Source organism: Suricata suricatta, chromosome 11 (genome assembly GCF_006229205.1).
Source record: "Suricata suricatta isolate VVHF042 chromosome 11, meerkat_22Aug2017_6uvM2_HiC, whole genome shotgun sequence".
In the NCBI taxonomy this organism is placed as follows: domain Eukaryota; kingdom Metazoa; phylum Chordata; class Mammalia; order Carnivora; family Herpestidae; genus Suricata; species Suricata suricatta.
This window is the reverse complement of record NC_043710.1, coordinates 73294196-73314812: the sequence shown is the minus strand read 5'-3', so window position 1 is coordinate 73314812 and position 20617 is coordinate 73294196. Positions and strand designations below refer to the sequence as shown.

The following is a 20617-nucleotide window of genomic DNA, read 5'->3' as shown; positions in this document are numbered from 1 at the left end:
CTCCCTTCCCTTCCCTTCCCTTCCCTTCCCTTCCCTCTTCTTCCTTTCTTCCTTTCTTCCTTTTCTTTTAGAGAGAGAGAGACTTTGAGCAGGGGAGAGGGGCAGAGAGAAAGAGAGAGAGAATCTTAACCAGGCTCTGTGCTAGCACAGACCCCGCCCGATATGGGGCTCAATCCCACAACCCTGGGATTGAGACCTGAGCCAAAATCAAGAGTCAGATGCTCAACTGAAATGTGCCACCCAGGCGCCCCAGTTTTTTAATTTTTCTTTTCTTATCTCTATTTTTTTATTTAAAGAAATTTATTTTTTAATTTTTTTTGTTTTGTTTTATTTATTTTTGAGAGAGCAAGAGAGAGATAGTGTGAGCAGGGGAGGGTCAGATAGAGGGAGACGTGGAATCAGAAGACAGGCTCCAGGCTCTGAGCTGTCAGCACAGAGCCTGACACAGGGTTCGAAGCCATGAACCGCGAGGTCATGACCTGAACCAAAGTCGGACTCTTAACCTACTGAGCCACCCAGGCTCCCCACTTCTTTTTAGAGAGAGTGGGAGCAGGGGAGAGAGGCAGAGGAAGTGTCTTCTCCCTTTTCTTATTTGGGAGTTCTTTCTCTAACAGAAACCTGGATTATTTTATCTATAATATATTTACTTAATTTCAATCTTGGTTGACATATAAGGTAATTTTTAAAAATTGCTGACCTGTGCGTCTATGAGAAAAGATTTCCAACTAGCATACAGTGTTTATGTAGGTTATTTTTGTTTTTAGCCTCACTATATTTAGTCAAAACACCACCTCTATGAGCAACTAGGTGGCTCAGTTGGTTAAGTGTTTGACTTTGGCTCAGGTCATGATCTGTTTGCAGGTTTGTAAGTTTGAGCCCCGCATCAGGCTCTCTGCTGTCAGCACAGAGCCCTCTTCAGATCCTCTGCCCCTCCCCTGCTGGTGTTCTTTCTCTTTCAAAACAAATAAAGAAAAGACCACCTCCAAAGTTACTTAGGCTGGCTTCTTTTTCTCCCTCCCACTTCAACATGATTATGCAATTCTTTTGTGATACTTTTAGATGCATTTGTCACCCTCTGCATTCTTAAGTACTTTTTTCATTGTTTTCTAGATTTTTTTTGTTTTTTTTTGAGAAAGTGCTTGTCCGTCTGCAAGCTAGAGAGGAACTGAGAGAGGGAGATTGGAGGAGAGAGGTATATTAAGCAGGCTCCACATCCAGCGTGGGGCCAGACACTGGGCTTGATCTTATGACTGAAATCATGACTTTATTTCCCATTTGTACTTGGGCCCGTTTCTTTTTCTGACTGCAAAAAAAGGTAGACTTGAAGCAGAAGAGCACTTTGTCATGTAATATATTTCCACAGGCTGTCTTGATCAACTTCTAAGTCCCCGGTCAGATATATGTCACAGAGGCAGCCCATAGGCATAATCTTCCCTCTTCAGCAAGAGTTGGTGCTCTGTGAAGGCAGTATTGCATCATGTGATATTTGAGTTCTTCTGTGTTTCTTCAGTAACTGTGATAATATACCCTAGAAATGTGCTTTTTACGTAAAAATATTCTTAGGTGCACAAGCCTGCTGCTTCTCTGATTTCCCTTCCTGCTCTTCCCTGCATTCACTCTGCCCAGCCACTGTCCCCTCCGTGCAGTGCTTGAACTCATGGAACACATTGCCACCTCCACACCTCTGCCAACTGCTCTGAGACTCTGCCCAGGGCCCAGCCCTCTTCTAGGGCCTTCTTCCCTCGCTTACAGTTTTTTTCTTTGTTGTTCCTCTTGCACGCTTGATCCCTCCTCACAGTTCTCTGCTTATGTGTCACCTGGCAAGGTGGCCTGTCCTGACCACTTTGCACATAGTAGTATTCCTGTTCTGTGTCACTTTTCCCTTTATTTTTCTTAGCACTGCCTGACAAATTATACATGTGTACATAAGCACATATATATACATACTGTATTATCAGCTTGTTTCGCTAGCGCAAGGACTTTGTTCACTGCTGTGTGTTTGGGATCTAGAAGAGGCCTGGGACACCTGGCACGCTATAGGCACAGAGTAAATATTTGTTGAATGAATGAATATTGATTTGCCTTAAGCCCATGCTGGGTTGAAGTATTTGAACACTTTTAAATTCCCAGTGATTAAGTCAATGTTTGGGAAAACTCTCTTCTGGTCTTTCCTCACTTTGGGTTTTAAAATATCTTTTATTATTTATTTATTTAAATTTTTTAATATTTATTTTTAGTTTTGAGAGAGAGAGAGAAACAGCATGAGTGGGGAGGGGCAGAAAGAGAGAGACAGACACAGAATCTGAAGGAGCTCCAGGCTCCAAGCTGTCAGCAAAGAGTCCAGTTTAGGGCTTGAACCCATGAACTGTGAGATCACGACCTGAGCTGAGGTCAGACGCTAGACCGTTGAGCCACCCAGGCGCCCCTACATATTTTTTAATAATAGTAACTAATCTAGGTATAAAACCAGAGTCTGCAAATATCTTCATACAGTATCTTATTTATAATATTATTAATTTATTTATAAATTAATTCATCTCTTAAGTAAGACAGACTTTCTTACTCATTATTATAAGTAGACAAGATGTGCTAAAAAAAGACTGGACATCTTTCGAGATTTGTTTTTTATTCTACAAAATATAGACTTAACTCACTTTCATTTTCTGATTTTATATGTAGGTGATCAAATCAACTTACCCATTTTCATTATTAAGAGAGCGCATACTTTCCTGACCTTCCCTCTGTGAAGCCTTTTGTGATCCTCCTCTCAGTGTGGAATTGGCCACTTTCTCTTTGTGGCTCCTGCCTGTCTGTGCCCTGCCAGTTTGTAAACTTTTTGAGGGCAGGAATTAGGTATTATCTTTACATCGCTAATCTCTTGAATAGTTTCTGGCACTTAGAAGAGATGTAATAAGGCTTAATGAGTGGAGAAAGAAAGAAAGATCTGTATAGATTTACTTGGTATGAAGTGTCTCTATATCTCTGGACATTTATTTATTTTTAAAAATCTTGGTATAGGAGTAAACACGGAAATACTAACTTCATTCCAGAACAATTTTTGGATGACTTCATTGATCTTGTTATCTGGGGCCATGAACATGAGTGTAAAATAGCTCCGACCAAAAATGAACAACAACTCTTTTATGTATCACAACCTGGAAGTTCAGTGGTTACTTCTCTTTCCCCAGGAGAGACTGTAAAGAAGTAAGTTACTATGATATTTTCCAAATCAATTAAAATTTTTAAAAATACCTGCTATAATACTATCATCAGGATACTGATGGTTATTTATATGATAGATTTCTTTATGAAGACTGACCATTCAATGTAGTCCTACTGTTTTCCCAGCTCTTAAGCTATTTTCAAGGAGAGCATCCCATTGGTGTTAATGATTTTGCAGCTTATTAGGCAAATTCAGAGCTAAATATTTTTACCAATTAAATTTCAAGTAGTGCTATCAGTAATGATTACTAATTTCCCAAAGTCCATTTATAAACAGATTTACCTAATGCTAATTAATTGAGACTTTTCTGGTTATAAATGGAATGTTATAGCATATCACTTCTTTTAGTTCTTTAGTTATTACTTATATGGTAAAGTAGTTAATGCTGATTAAGCCCAAATTTTATGATGGATTTCAACTCTTGTATCCACTCAGATTTTAATTGTTTTGTAATGGTAGGTTTAAAGAATATGGTAGTAGGATGTATGGTTTTTTTCTTGATAGTTCTGCTAGTTCATTTTATGTGTGTATGTGTGCATCTATACAGATATAATACGTATGTATAGAGACACACACACACACCACTGTCGTAGTCTTGGTAACATTTTGTTAGATCTACCAACTGTCTTCCCTCACTAAAGTGTGCTATTTGTTCAGCCTGGAGGGATGAATAGATTTTATTCTGGGGAAGAAGGATGTTTTACATTTGTTCTGTGATAACAGCATTAAGATTAAGTTGCTAAAAAAATTTTTGTTAAGAGTATGATTTTTATAAAGAAATACTTTGTAGAAACTTAGAAATATGATAGTTTGGATGTGCACATTTTCCTGAGAAAATTTACAGTGTGACTAGGCTTTGCATTCCCTCCTCATTTCAGACATGTTGGTTTGCTGCGTATTAAGGGAAGGAAGATGAATATGCAGAAAATCCCTCTCCACACAGTACGGCAGTTTTTTATGGAGGATATTGTTCTGGCCAATCACCCAGACATTTTTAACCCAGATAATCCTAAAGTAACCCAGACCATTCAGAGCTTCTGTTTGGAGAAGGTAATTTCTCTGGATAAAGGTGAATGAGATATGCTTTGGTTGAGGGGTTATTTACATTTAATTAAATGCTCTCATGGAGTAGGGGAAGTGGCCGGATTTGTTACATTCTCAGGAAGCCTGCAAGGGACCCCTGTTGTTCCACAAATGAGTTTCGTTGTACCAAAGGGCTTTTTTCCCTAGTCTCCTAGATGGATGAATGTTACATGTAGAAGAAACTTTGTTTAATTAAGCTCCCTCCCAGTTCCACTCCTCTGCTCAAAAATGTACACTTAATCTTTTCATATTATTCTGATTGGATAATTTGTGCATTCCATTTATGAGAGCAGGCAGGCCTTGATTGGGGAACCAGAGGGTGAAGAGAGCCTTATCAACTCCTCTCATTCTTCTCTGAAAGCTACCCCAAATGAAATCTTAAAGTGTGTTTACTCCATGCCTTGTAGCTTCAGCGAAGTACCATACCTCACCTGCCATGCAGATGGCCACCCCTGGACCTCTGAGACATTCTAGAGCCACTGCAGAAGTGGTGTGAATGCGTGCAGTAATCTGTAAATTGACAGCTTAATGACATTAACAGCGGGTGCTGAGTTCTTACAGTTACCACTGGAATTCATCACCACTTACACAGTCTGCGCACTGGTGACAGCGTTTCCCGTTTAATCCACTCAGCAGTGCTGTGGGTGGGTAGAGTGTGCCACCTGCATTTTATAGGAAGAGGAGCTGAGCCGTATATGGAATAATTTGCCCCATATCACTGTGTTCTGAGCAGCATGTAACTCCCATACGTGAAAAACTGCAGACTGCTGGATTTGGGAGGATCCGATCCAAAAACTCCCATCAGGGCTGTGGTTTCTGTCTCTGTTCTCGTGTTTAGCCCCATGACACCTGCTCTATAGGTAGCTGTCTTGCACTTCACTCTGAGGAGGTGGGTATGTCCACGCGGTGGCCCACAGACTCAGTGTCCCTAGAGCCGAAAGAGCCTGGTTTTCCCGGTGGTTCCCTCGGACCGAGGTTGTGGATGTGTCCTGGGAGGCGGAAGACGGTTAGATCGGTCAGGCCTAACTCAGGTCTGTCAGCTGAGACACTTTAGACTGAGTAATTCTCTTGTGGGAGGTTGCACTCTAGGGATTTCAGCAATATCCTCTCTGACCTCCCCTGCTAGCTGCCAGTTGTACCCTTCCCCCAAGTCATGACAGTATTTTTATTTTGAGATTAAAGAAATGCTTGAAAATGCTGAGCGAGAACGTCTGGGAAATTCTCGACAGCCAGAGAAGCCTCTCATTCGACTTCGAGTAAGTCCTTTTTAGGTAAATTAAACTTTATTATTTTAATTAGTAAGAAGAGTATGTATAAGAATAAGAGCAATTACCATCTGGCACCAGAAATAATAAAACTACCAGGATTTGATTTAATCAGAGTTTGGTTCTGATGGGTTTGATTCTTATTTCCTTTTCTAAAGAGTTGGTTCTCTTTAATAGGTTGGCTGAGATCTGTGCCTTCATCTCCTATCACCCTCTTCCTCCTCCATCCCAGATGCCGTGGCCTCCCTGTAGTCCTTCACTCTAACACTCTACCCTCCTCCACGTCTGCTCAGCGAGGCCTCGCCAAATGAGATGGCACCCCCATACCTCCTCACCAGCCCTCCTGACTTGACTTATACGCTTCTCCTTGTCCTTAGTTTTCCACAACACATCCTCCGAACCTCCTGTATTCAATGTAATTATTTTGGTTATTGTGTGTCCTCAGCTACAAAGCTGTAAGCTCCATGAAAGCCTGCAACTTTGTGAATTTTGTTACCTGATGTGTCCAACGATCTCCAGTGTTCTGGCATAGCAAGTGCTTGGCCAGTATGATGAAAGAATTTATAAGTACTTGAAAGGATTAAACAGTTCTGAGGAATTGAAATGGCTCCTATGCCTGTAAACCTACTTCTGTTTTCCATCATCATGTAAACAAAGTTAACAACTCTTTTTGTGTGTGTATGTGTATGTGTGCACCTGTGTCTTTCCTTTAGCTAGCTCTGCCTGTCTTTATTTTCTTCCAAACTGCTCCAAATGCATAGCTCTTACCGTTCATCTAACATTCGGTTCTCCAGTCCACTGTCACCGAGGCTCTCGCCCCACCATCTCATGGGAGAGATGACCTTCAGTTGTCGGCATTCCCTTCGACTTATGTTTGACCCATCCTGTGTCTGAGCTTCCTTTTCAGCCTAGGCATATGGCTTTAATGACCACCTATAGAGTGATGATCCCACATCTTTTCCTCTAGCTAAGACCTCCTTGTTGACGTCACAGAACCCTCCTAAAGCACTGCCATCACCTGGGAAATTCTTAAAAATGCAGACTCTCAAGCCCTACATCAGACCCACTGAATTGCACTTTTTAAAGATTTTATTTTTGTTTGTAAACCTCTACTCCCAATGTGGGGCTCGAACTCATGACCCCAAGATCAAGAGTCGCATGCTCTGCTGACTGATCCATCCAGGTGCCCCTGAGTTGCTTTTTAACAAGATCTCCAAGAGATTTGTATGCACGTTAAGATTTGAGAATCTCTGGGATATAGAGCGTGAAGGTAAAGAGTACAGTCAAAGCCCAAATGCCTGGGTTCAGGCATATATGGGTTCAAACCAGTGGATGATCTTGGTTTGTATCTCACAGATTCACAAAATCTCAATGAATTAAATATTGACTGTTGCACAGGAAGTGATCTGGTCCTTTTTATTCCCTTGTCATTGCTGAGGTTGAGCCTTCATTTTCTCTTATCTGGCCTGTAACTGCAACCTCCTACCTGACTCTGCCATTAGTTTTCCCCCTCTCCCCACCTCTGGTCTATTTAAACTAATGCCAAAGTCATCCTTGTAAAACGCAGCCTTACATGTCTTTCCAGCTGAAAATGGCTTAATGATCCCCTAGTGCAGACAGGAAGAAGACTACACTCTTGCATGACATTGAAGGGTTTACATGACCTGGTCAATACCAACCTCTTTGGCTTCTTCCTCCTTTTTCTTCCAGAACTTTCTAAGCTCCAACTTTATTAGGTTAAAAGTTGCTGTTCCCGGAGTCTGAAAGTTTAATCTTTCATACCTTTGTCCTGGCTGAGCCAGCTGTGTGGAATGTGCTTCTCTCCTTCCATAGCATCTCTTTCAACACCCACTTACAGTTCTTCCTCTTCTAAGAGCCTTCCTTAACCTCCCTTCAGAATCAGTGCTTCTTCCTTTGTGTCTTCAGTCCGCTTTGTATGTGCTTGTTACAGTGCCATTCACCTTCTGCGTGCAGTTACCTACATGTACATCCTCCCAGTCAGCTCGTGAAGTTCTTGACAACCAAGAGTATGCTTTTTTTATGGTTATATCTCTGAAATGAGTGCCTCGCACACTGTGGACCCCTCAGCAAAGTTTGCTTAATAAACAAGTTTTGTGGCTCTTTGGAGCAGAAAGTTACAAACCAGGCTGAGCTGGAACATAATTCATGATGTGTGTGAAGCATTTGGGGGAGACCCAGTAGCCTGAGCATTTAGCATCTTCTGTTCTGTACCATGGACACGGGAGAGGTGTAATACATAGTTGTTTTGGGAGAGCCGCCTAGTTCTCTTTATCGTGTCTGAAGATCTCACGTTTCTCATCTATGTCTGCCTGATACCATTAGAACCAACCAAACTTAAATTGAAAGTTGGCATTCCTTTTCCTAAACACGGTAAATTATTAATTTAGTCACAAAACAAAATAACAAGTATTTTCATATGAGTAGTATTCCAAAGTATAATATATCAACCAGGGAACCCTCATTAATTTTATGGTTAAGTGAACAAATACTTTTTGAGTACATTCTGTTCTGCATGTGAGGGACACAGTGATGATAAACCGGAGGAGGTTTTTAATTTATGGAGCTTAGGGGAGGTGAAAGGATCAGGAGAGACATAAAAAAATAGATAGCAAATAAATGAACAAAATGGCAGCTAGCACGAAGAGTGATAAGAGTGTAATTTGCGTGGAGGTTAGGGAACAGCAATGCAGTGCCATGCTGGCTCCCAGAGCCTGTTTTTAGAGCAGCTAGTTCAGGGAAATGATTATATCTCTTGGGAAAAAAATGTATTTCTCTTTGTGAAAATATGATCATAAACTTCATAACTTAGAGCCTGCCATGAGAGTGACTGTTGTGAATACATACTGTGTTTTAAGGGTGATTATTTCTCAAAGCTAACACGCTTGATGCTCTTCCTGCGTGGACTTTCCCAACATTTATTCCTTGGTGTGCAAGTATATCCCTAAGATGATGGCGATTAACTAACGCATCTAGATCCAGCATCTTGTTTCAGCAGAGAATTTTCTTTCTGTTTTGAAAAGTTTAAATACTTAATATTTAGAAACATCCCCTCCTTTCTAGATGGTACTCCTGGTGCCTAGGCCCTTAGTGTTGTCATGGGGATAGAAACTCATTCAGACCTTGTGGGGATTCTCACGGTATCTTGATTCCATCAAGTGTAGTGTCTTGTGTAAGCGTGGAGGCCTTTGAAGCTTTATTTCCTCAGGAGAATAAAAGAAGTAACACCATCTTGATCTTTCGAACATTAACTTACTAACTTAAAAGTATTGAGCATCAACATAAATAATAGAATTGGTAAGATGTTTCCAGGCCTTCATAGCTCATTTTGTATTTCCAGGTGGACTACAGCGGAGGTTTCGAACCTTTCAGTGTACTTCGCTTTAGCCAGAAATTTGTGGATCAGGTAGCTAATCCAAAAGATGTTATCCATTTTTTCAGGCATAGAGAACAAAAGGAAAACACAGGTAAGCTAGTAACGTTTACAAAGTAAAAAGCTTCATATAGGGTTTACAAAAATCAGTCTTTAGTAAAAGAAATAGAAAATAATGAAAATGTTTTTATGTGATTACTTCTTATATCTTAGACAAGCTGATATTGGAATAATTAAATCTCTTTTCTTATAAACATTAGATAGCCATCATTTTTAAACCTGTGGATATTAATAAAGAAAGGAAATTTTTCTCTGCAGACATAGTTTGTAGAAATAGTGCTGCTGAGTAACAATATACATAAGACTTTAGAGATTTATTGCTCAAAATATCCATTATTAATGTTTAGACAATAGACTCAAATTTTGCACAAGTATTTTGGCATTTGCATATACAGGATTTAGGAAAATTCTAGTCTTTTGGAATAAGAGGTGTCCCATAGTTTTATGTCTCTGATAATCACATAATTAATTTCCAATTAAATTTCACAAAAACTAATTGCATGTATTTTTTTATTTTTAAGTTTTTATTTTTAGAGAGAGCATGTGCATGAACATGCAAGGGGCAGAGAGAAAGGGGGAGGGAGAGAGAGAATCCCAAGCGGGCTCCATGCTGCTGCCTGTCTCAAGACTTGATCTCGCGAACTGTGAGATCATGACCTGAGCCAAAATCAAGAGTCGGGCACTTAATTAACGAAGCCACTGAGGTGCCCCTTATTGTCCTTCTTCTAAATGTGTTTATAAAAATAGACCATCCAGCCAAAATAGTGCTTCTTCATTAGAAATGTTGATCTTGTTAAATATAGAGGTTCTTCTTAAAGCTATTGAGTCAGAGAATTTTAATAGAAAAACACGATCTTTTTTATAGGTAAGCTATTTAGGTTTTTATTAGCTGAGATTTAATGAGTTTCTGTTTCCCGTGTTAAATTGTGACCAAATTTTCCATGCTCTTAATTCAATCTGAAACATTGGTTCAGATATTTATTTATTTTGAGAGAGAAAGAGAATCTCAGGCAGGCTCTGTACTGTTAGTATAGCCCCACAATGCAGCCAGACTTGGGGCTCAAACTCACGAACTGTGAGATCATGATATGAGCCTAAATCAAGAGTCAAATGCTTAACTGAGCCACCCAGGCACCCTTCGTTCAGATATTTAAGTGGAACTCAAAATACTGTTTTAGGAAAAAATCCTTATCAGATCATTACTTTTCTATGCTATGAATTTTAACTAGTTTCTGATTAATAATGGTTTACTCTAATTGCCCATCCTTATCAATCCCTTGAGATCATGATAATGCAGAATATAAACTAGTATGTTGTTACTTGAGTTTCGTCCATAGTCAGTTTTATTCTGATGATCATGAGTTTCATCCATAGTCAGTTTTATTCTAATGATTCCTTTTTGGTTTAAACATAAATTGCTAAATGGAAGGAGCACTTTGGTGGCTCAGCACAGTGTCCAACTCTCGATTTCAGCTCAGTCATGTTCTCTCGGTTCATGCCCAATGCAGGGCTTGGACTCTACACTGACAGTATGGAGCCTGCTTGCGTTTCTCTCTCTCCCTCTTTCTCTCTCTCTCTCTCAAAGTAAATAATAAACTTAAAAAACCCCAATAACCCTTTTGTGTGTTTTATTGAAAGCATTTCTTGTTATTTTGGTCAGCTCTGCTTCTTAACTGCATATGTGACATTGTACAAAGTACATAACCTGTCTGATGTTGATTTTTTTGTCTGTGAAATCAGGATAATACCTGTGCCTGCCTCACAGAACAGTGGTTAAGGACGAGGTGACACGCTGTGTGTCAATGGTCTTAACACAGTGTCTGGCATAATAAAATGTAGTAATCATACTTAGCAAATCATGTTCATTCTACTGTCTTGAAATTTAAAAATGATTTCTGTTCACTGTCTCTAGTCCTTTGCAAGAGGCACACTCAACTTTGTGCCTCTTTACCGTCTAAGTCATTATGCATATTTTCCCCTCTGCATCAGATAGGTTTTTTTTCTTTTTCCTATTTTGCTTAGTGAGTCTTACTCATTCTGGAGGTCTTGATTCAAATGATAGATGTATTTGATATTTGCACATTATTTCCAACCTTCTCTGAGACGAGTTAGTTCATTTCTTTCCTGTGTGTCGTATTGTCTGTTCTTCCCTTGTGTGGCACTTCCCACCTTAATTGTAATCATTTGTTCTTACAGGCTGCGGGGATCTTGTCTTATTTTTGCATTTTCATGGTCAGGTCCAATATCCATTAGACAGTTAATGTTTGTTCCCTGACGAGAGTTACCAGCAGAGTAGACACTGGACCCTATGCTTCTTGGCTTCCTACCCCGTACTCTTTTTACCTGCTTTTTTTGCGACAACTATCATACTTCTGAATGCAGTAAAAGTGCCATAAGCATACATCCCATTTGTCTTACAAATATTAAAAAGATAACATACCGCAGGGCTGAGATCTAATGAGATTCGTAATTTTTACAGTTTCATCTAGGACATTCATGAGTGAAACTGGCTGTCTGTTTTGTTTTGAGCTGTGCATATGTGGTGCTGACCGTTGTAGAGTTCCAAGCCACTGCCTTGATTTGTAATAAGGAACTGGCAATTTTACCCACAATTGCTTTTGTGTCATCAGGGCAAATGTCAATATAGTGGAAAAGGTAAAAAACGTCTTGGTATCATGAAAGTGGTTTTGTCCCTGAACATCCCCTGAAATGGTTTTGGAGATCCCCAGAGGTCTGAAGACAACCCTGTGGGAACAGCTGTAAGTGACATAGTACTTGGAGATATGGGGGGAAAAATACAAGCTTTGAGGAAAAGACCACAGCTGTTAGCAAAAATGCCATGTTTTTCCCTCAAAATGCCTCAAGCTGATTGTTGATACAGTTTGGCCATTCCGCCTCCACTGAGCCAAACCTGCCATGAGTTTGGGCACTTTAACACTGTAATGGAAGCTACTATTTTCCATGGACTTCTTTTTTCTAGGAGAAGAGATCAACTTTGGGAAGTTCATCACAAAACCTTCAGAAGGAACAACTCTAAGAGTAGAAGACCTTGTAAAACAGTATTTTCAAACTGCAGAAAAGGTAGTTTTTTAATTATAGTCTACATTTTGAATAATAGCTATTTTTTTTATTTTTTAAATGTTTTTATTTATTTTTGAGAGAGAAAGACAACCTGAACAGGGGAAGGAAGGTCAGAGAGAGAGGGAGAGACAGAATCCAAAGCAGGCCCCAGGCTCTGAGCTAGCTGTCAGCACAGAGCCTAACGCGGGGCTCAAACCCACAAACCGTGAGATCATGACCTGAGCCAAAGCTGGACGCTTAACCGACTGAGCCACCCAGGCGTCCCAAATAATAGCTATCTTATGATAACAGACTTTAATTTGGGATGTGTATAATTGATACTTTAAACCAGGAGTGTCTGGTTGGCTCAGTCGGTTAAGCATCAGACTCCTCATTTCGGCTCCGGTCATCATCTCATGGTAGTTTGTGAGTTCAAGCCCTGATCAGGCTCTGTGCTGACAGCAGAGCCTGCTTGATATTCTGTCTCCCTCTCTCTTTGCTCCTCCCTTGCATGTGCTCTTTCTCACTCTCTCTAAATAATAAACATTCAAATATAAATAAACAAAAGGGATCCTCACAAGGTTTCTAAGCGGTAAGTAGGATAACAATTATACTCATTCATAGTTACTCTACTCAAGAAAAACCAGTGTTTAATGGTGTTATTATTGTGGCTATTGTTGTTGATGTTGTTATGCTCTTGCTTTTTATCTCTACTGAATGTTTCTGAATCCAGGATTTACTTTTCTTGCATCTGGATATAATTTCAGAACTGTAATAATAGAGCCACTGGACGCTGAAGCTATTTATGTTGTCATGAGTATATGTCGCTTTAAGATCTGGCTGTATTAGTTTCCCATTGCTGCTAAAACAGATCTCCACAAACTTAATAATTTAAAATAACACAGATTTATCGTCTTACAGTTCTGTAGGTCAAAAATCTGACACCAGTCTCACTGGCCTAAAATCAAGGTATTATTGGGGTTGTGTTCCTTTCTAGAGACTCCAGGGGAAACTCCATTTCCTTATCTTTTCCAGCTTCTAGAGGTGTCCACGTTTGTTGGTTCATGGCCATCTTCTTCTACCTCCAAAGCCAGCAATGGTTTACTTCTCTGGCCATTTTCCCCCAGTCAGATCTCCCTCTCAGCCCCTCTTGTGATTACATTGGGCCCACCTGCATAGTCCTTGTAACCCCCTCAATTGTATGGCCAGTTGATTAGCAACCTTAATTTCATCTGTAACCTCAATTATCCTTTGCCTTGTAACATATCCACAGGTCCCAGAGATGAGGATGCGGCCCGTGGTTAGGGGCCCTCCTTCTGCATGCTGCCATGGTTAACCTAGTCTCTGTCCTTGGCTACCATTTCAGGACCCTACATCCCAACCACTCAGGCCTCTGCGTTTCTCCCTATCTTCAACACGACTCCTGTGTCTTGTTTTCACTTGGCCTTTTCTGGCCCTGAATATTTATTAGTAGGTTTAATTACTGCCCATTGTTTTGTTTGTTTTCGCTTCAATAACTAGATACCTCTTTTGTCTTTTTCCCCTGGTAACATTATACTATCACTTTCCTTGCTCGTATAGAATTATTTGATAAGAAATAGATCCCGATTTCTGCATCCAGTGGTTTGTATCTCTTTCACAGAATGTGCAGCTCTCGCTTCTCACCGAAAGAGGAATGGGTGAAGCAGTACAAGAATTTGTGGACAAGGAAGAAAAAGATGCCATAGAGGAACTAGTGAAATTCCAGTTGGAAAAAACACAGCGATTTCTTAAAGAACGTCATATTGATGCCCTGGAAGATAAAATCGACGAAGAGGTAACTAATTTGGGGTGGTTAAGTCTAGTTGGACCCTCTCTCCTTAAGAGTACCTCTGGTTTCCTTCCTGATAAACCAGTGTTTAACCTCTCTGATGTGTTTAGTTTCCTCATCTATAAAATTGAGATCATAAAATGAGAAGGTCTAGAACAGAATCTTAAACATGATTGTTACCCATTAAATGATAGCTTTGTTCCCTATAGATGGTATCGTCTCCTGAAGATCATGAAAATGCTTTAAGATGAACCATATAAGATGAAAATTTCTGTTCTGATTCTCAGTTTTTTAGTAAGCTTTGTTGGTGATTTTTGAATTTCATCTAGAAAATGCATTCTCTCTAAGCATAAAAGCAGTGGAAGAATCAAAGGAAAAGCTCTTGAAATTTCACTGCATAGAAATTGTGAATATTTCCATGTCAAGTTATCAAAAAATCAGAATGTACTGACATGGAGAAAATACTTGTATGTGGGCAGAAAAAAGGTTGACACCCAAAGTATTATATTACCTTTATAACAGTCTTAAGAAAAGCAGTAAACATTTCAGTAGAATAATGAACAAAGACATGAGTGGTTCACAAAAGAAATACAAATGGGTAATAAGCGTATGAAAGTGGTGTTAGCCTAGGATAATCAGATAACTCTTGTGTTTTGGGAGCGCCTGACTGGTTCAGCTAAGTGTCCGACTCTCCATCTTAGCTTGGGTTTTGATCTCAGGGTCATGCGCTCTCGGGAGCCATAACATCTCTCTGGAGTGGGGATGGGTTTTTTTGTTTTTCTGTTTGTTTGTTTTTTAAGAGTAGTGTTAGGTTCAAATTGAGAGGAAGGTACAGAGATTTCCCATATACCCACCCTCCTGCCTCACCCGTGCAGAATCCCCTATCATCAGTGTCCCTCCACCAGAACTGATAGATTTGACACTCACACATCATGATCACCCAAGTCCATAGATGTTTGGATTTTGTTTTAAGATTTTCTTTCTTTAAGTAATCTATACACATCCATTTTGGGGCTCGAATTTACAACCCTGAGATCAAGAGCCTGGGCTGGCTCAGTCAGGAGGCCCCCAAAATCCAGAGTTTAGATTATGGTTCACTCTTGATGTCATATATTCTAGGAGTCTGGAAAAGCATGTGATGACATGTATCCACCAGGATAGTCTCATCCAGCTGCCCTAATTTTTCTCCTCCCTTTTCCCTTATACCCATCATCCGGTTGGTTTGACCCCATCATTCCCGTGAAGCTACTCATTCAACGTCGTCACCAGTGACTTCTCTTGCTAAATCCACTGTCGTTCATCTTAAATCTTCCTGAAGCCATTTTTTCGTTGGCTTCCAGACCCCACAGTCTTTGGTTGTCTTCTGTCTCACTGTACCTACTCTTTCTCTGTTGTTTGTTTCTGTCCTCTTTCCAGCCTCCTGTATTGGAGTCCCTAGAACTCAGTAATTGGAGCCTCCTTCATCTACACATTCCCTTTATAATATCATCTAGCTGCCTGGATTTAAATTCCATCTGTTTAGTAGTGACTTTCAAAAGTCTAGCCCAGACCTCTCCTCTCTGCGTAAGATTTCTATGGCCAAAAGCCGGCTGGACCTTTCTACATGGATGCTTAGTAGACATCTCAAACCGCTAACACTCCCCAGTCTGAAGGGCTCCTTTGTCAGCCTTTGCTCTCCGTGTCATGTCCTAGTGGGAACACCATTTCTGTTGCTCAGGCCAAAAGCCTTGAAGTGATCCGTGGCTCCTCCTGTTCTGTCACTTGTGCCCTGACTCTCTAGATGACCTGTGGCGTTACCGCAGAGTACATACATCTGACTGTGAGTTCTCCTGCCTTCGTCACTCCCGGCGGTCCAACATGCAACTGTCATTTCTTGCTGAGATTATTCCAGTACCCTCCAAACTCGTCTCCCTTTTTTGTACCTGTGCTCTTCCTCAACCCCCCATTCTCAATGCAGCTGTCAGTGATCCTAACATATTTCAGATCAAGTCACTCCCACCTAAAGATTAAGTCCTTATAGTTTTTTTTTACCAGGCCCTATTCAGTCTGGCTTTCCATTATGTTTTTACCATCCGACCTGCTTCCTATTTCTTACACATATCATGCATACTTCTCTGCCCCAGTGCCTTTACAAAGCACATTGTTTCCTTTGATTGGACTTCTTCCCTAATTATTTGCAAGATTCATTCCCTTTTACAATCTTTGCTCATAAATTACCTTCTCGGTGAGGCCTTCCATGATCATCCTATTCTGATGTGACCTTTCCTCAGCATTCCTCACCCTCTTGCTGCTTTATCTTTCTCTGCATAATTATTATCTTTGGCCAGGATTTCACAGGTTCAGATATTTGAAGAACTCCAGACTTTTAGGTTTATTTTGAGAGCGAGAGAGTGGGGGAAGGGGAAAGAGAGAGGGACAGAATCCCAAGCAGGCTCAGTGCTGTCATCACAGAACACAATAAGGGGCTCAAACCCATGAACAGTGAGATCATGATCTCAGCTGAGATCAAGAGTCCAACACTTAACCCACTGAGCCACCCAGGTACCCCTAAGGTTTTTCTTTAAAGGCAAAGGATATAGCACATCAGGGAAAAGAGTATGGGGAGACCTTAAGGACCTGAGAGACGCCAGGCATAAATAAGTTCCCTGTGTCCTCATTTGCACGCAGTGGTGTCTGAATTGGACACCACCATCTGTGCACAAGTTCCCAGGAGGTCTTTTATAGCCCTCTGGTCACATAATCAAGCCTCGCTTCAAGCCTGGTTATGCAGATTGAAAACCATCAGAAACAAATGGCCCCAGCTTAAAGGTTCCCCAGGGATGAGCCTAGAGTTTTCTCGGTCTAGCTGTAAATTAACTCAATCCAGTCCACCTTCTAAAATACAATAGAACTTCCTATTTTGTTGCTGTTTATTGGCTGTACATGCACACACTTGCGCATGCACACACACAATTGTACTCCTGGGAGACAGAGTTTGTAACTATTTTGTTCACTGTTCTCAGTTCCTACAGTAGTGCTTGACACATAATGGGTGCTCAGTAAGTAGATGCTAAATAAATTATTAAACAAATAGAGCTTTTTTCTAATTATATAACTCTACTATAGGAGCCTTGTTGAGCAAGAATTTTAAAAAATCTCTAGTATCCTTCTTGGTTCCAGAACCATTATCAGCCAATGGTAAACAATCAGTAGTTGGCAAATGATCTGTAGAGGCCCACCCACTTCCCAGGACCATTTCGGAGCCTCCGGATGTCGTACAGCCAGGTGCCTAAGAATGATTTGAGCCATGTAATAAATATTTTAAGCCTCTGAAAGAAGAGATTGAACTATAGCACTCATAGGTATTAGAATTGTTTTCTGCAGTTTGATAAACTGTTTTTCAGTGACGTGGAACATTTCTGCAGGAGGTAATGCAGTTTTGCTTAGGGCCTATATATATATATATATATATATATATATTTAGAGTACAATCTTCAAATTTTAATGTAAGTCACTAGGAAAATATGATTTCTTTAATCAGTCTTTTGTGGGGCAAAACTGTAGTTATATTTTCAAGTTTTTTGTTGTAATAGGAAGCATTTCTTTCTTTTTTTTTATGTCTTTATTATTTTGAGACAGAGAGCAAGCCGGGGCGGGCAGAGAGACAAGGAGACAGAATCTGAAGCAGGCTCCAGGCTCTGAGCTGTCAGCACAGAGCCTGAGGTGGGGCTCAAACTCATGGACTGTGAGATCATGAGCTGAGCCGAAGTCGGCCACTCAACTGACTGAGCCACCCAGGCGCCTGGAAAGCATTCCTTAATTGTGGCACATTTATCTTTACGTAATGGGAATAAGCAACATGTTTGTGATTTACTCTGTTTTAATACAGGTGCGGCGTTTCAGAGAAAGCAGACAAAAAAACACTAATGAAGAAGATGATGAAGTTCGAGAGGTAATTTCTGCTGTAAATTCTTGTACTTCAACGTCAGTATAAGTTAGAACGACTAGTAGGTTTGTTTATAGAGGGGTCAGTCCACAGTCCTAGGTTTGCCTGGTAGGGCTGAGCAGGGATTGGCCGAGGAGAGCTGCCTTTGGTTTACACCAGCTCACCCTACACCAGCGAGCATTCTGCCGCTGACATTCCCTTCTTTCCCTTTTGCTCTCAGTTAAAACTTACCTGCGTGGAGGCAGGGGACATATGCAACTAGATCCCTTACTAATCAAAATAATAGAGAATTGCGATCAGAACATCTTATCAGTGTAAGGTGAAATCTAACCCTACCAAGCTGATTTTATTTTGGGCAAAAAGAAGAAACCTAGGGTCTTGCTAGCAGCTTTACCACAAGTAGATACAGTGACCTCTGGGCTTTCTAAAATGTTGAAACAGACTTGGTCACCCTCAGTGCTGTCTTTCTCAGTGTCTGCAGTTTAGGAACTTCTTGTTAGCGACCATTTACTTAAGCTTTGGGCCTTTATATGGTGCTGAGTGGAATCACTATTGAAAACATTTTTCTGTTTCCCATTTGACCCCCGTGTTTTATGGTTGCTGTGTAGTATTTAAAGGTTATCTTATAACTTATTTAGTATTGGGATTTTGTCTTGATTGCTCTCATCCGGTTCTGTTACACCTAGCCATTCTACTGGCGTCAGCAGTACAGATGTGGAAAACGTGCAGTTTGCGTCCACCTGACTCACTGTAGTAGGTGAGGCAGATGCATGTAGAAAGAAAGTTGTTAAGTCTTATTATGACCTGAAGTGTCATCCTCACTAATTAATACAACTATCCTGTTAGTCCACAGTCATTTTCCTAATCAGAACTGCCCCTGACAGGTGGGGAGTTGGAAGGTGCTGAAGCACTGGACACATCCCTCAAATTAGCTTTTTCAAAGTCCACTGTTTTCTCAAGTCCACATAAAAAAGGGGTTGATGGAAACGCCAGCCATCACCCTACCTCTCCACCATCATTTTAAAAATATTTTTTGCCTTGTTTTAAGCACATTGTAGGTAAAAGTCAATACCTGGGGTGCTGGGGGAAAAAAGAACCCTGTCTAAGGAGCTGGGGACTCTCCATTTACTTTTTTCCCTCTGAACTCTCTTCCAAAGGAATCTGTGTAGTGGGCGATCTACCGATGACTGCTAGGTAATACCACACAGCCTTTAATGTGGAGCCGTTTTAGATCCTGACGTAGGAGAGAGAATGTATCAGATAATTCTTCAGTATCATCTCTAAAGGCCATTAGATAGACTTTCTCTTTTAAATTCAGTTTCCAAGTCTATATCTGATTTACTTCATCATCTGTCCTACCATACTGGCTACTTAGGATTTTAAGCTGATTCATTAATAAGCTGATCCAATAATTTTTATATGGAATGTTAAGGAATAGGAAAGTGAGAGTTTTGGTGTTTGTTTTTCTTTTCTCTAGTGACAAAAGTTTGATGACTTGCACTTATGGTGGGGAAAGCTGCCCCCCCAAATATTCTATCCTGATTTATTGATATATGCAGAAATATGAATAGTACAGTAACTCAGTTAATAGCCTTTAGAAAGAATCCACAGGGATATTGAGTGTCTGGGGGGTCAGTCAGTTAAGCGACTGACTTTGGCTCAGGTCATGATCTTGCAGTCCGTGGGTTAGAGCTCTGTGTTGGGCTCTGTGCTGACAACTCAAAACCTGGAGCCTGCTTTGGATTCTGTGTCTCCTTCTCTCTCTGTCCCTGCCCTGCTTGCACTGTGCCTGTCTCCCTCTCTGAAAAATAAATGAACATTTAAAAAAAAAATTTTTAAGGATACATGAAGATAATCTAAATGTCTAGTTTTGTGAGTTTCCCTGGCTTCTTCCCTTTATACAGCTTAACACTATCTCCATTGTGTAATATGGGAGATTTTGCAACATAAACTAACATTACTAGCAGTAGGGCCAATACTGACTACAGGTTTTTCCTACCTCTTGCCTTTCATTAATAGCCTTCAGTAATTGATGATAGAACTAAAAGCTGCCACCATCCACGAAATTTCACATTCAACATTCCTGATGTTAGAGTCACTCTCCTACATAAATGTAGTGGAAAAAATAGAACACATTGCCTACTTCATTTTATTCATTACTGTTTTCAAGCGGAAAAGGCAGATGGTATTTATGAAATTTTTATTCATTGAGTTTTCTCTAGGCAGGTCACTCTATTTCAGTTTCCATTTGACAAATGGGACAGTAAAGGCTACGTGGTGGGGTGAGACTTTACCTTCAAGTCTAGACTTTTCCACCATACCACATCCTGTCACAGCTCTATGTAGTCATGACATTAATACAACTCATGGCAAGTGAATGGCTAAAAATACAAAGTTTCTGAAAATTTTTGATGTGCAACACATCAAAATCACTGTTTCTGATAAGCACTGATGCAACTGCTTTACCGTTTATGAGATGGTTTTTGGGAGCCAAGAAGAGGAAGCTATAGATTAGGGGTCCCTTACCACATGTAGACTTGTATCCATCTTGCAGAGTTTCCTACAAGTAGCAGGAATGAGTGCTAGAGGAGAGAAATGGTTCCTGGTTCTTGGATCGTGTACACTTAATGAACCGCTTCAATTTAACAGAGGACAGAAATATTCCTGCGCACGTCCTTTGTGTTTGGAGCCACCAAATTCAGTTTTTCATTAATCTTTTAAAGAATAAGAGTGAACATTTTATACGAGGAAGGTAATAGAGGACATGACCGGTTGTGTTTGGGAACTTTTTAGAAGGAAG

The 20617-nt window shown here is 40.4% G+C and overlaps 1 protein-coding gene across 6 annotated transcripts in view; it reads left to right on the top strand.

The window, feature by feature from the left end:
- Positions 1 to 20617, top strand: part of MRE11 (MRE11 homolog, double strand break repair nuclease) — a 63280-nt gene that overhangs the window by 18034 nt on the left and 24629 nt on the right. For 5 of the 6 annotated variants that reach the window (XM_029915091.1, XM_029915088.1, XM_029915089.1 and 2 more), the window contains 7 exons: positions 3019 to 3204; positions 4102 to 4273; positions 5482 to 5562; positions 8930 to 9056; positions 12003 to 12103; positions 13725 to 13898; positions 17761 to 17823. In XM_029915091.1, coding sequence (XP_029770951.1) covers positions 3019 to 3204; positions 4102 to 4273; positions 5482 to 5562; positions 8930 to 9056; positions 12003 to 12103; positions 13725 to 13898; positions 17761 to 17823 — 904 coding nt within the window. The remainder of the gene's footprint in view (positions 1 to 3018; positions 3205 to 4101; positions 4274 to 5481; positions 5563 to 8929; positions 9057 to 12002; positions 12104 to 13724; positions 13899 to 17760; positions 17824 to 20617) is intronic. The other variant, XM_029915093.1, reaches the window with a different exon arrangement.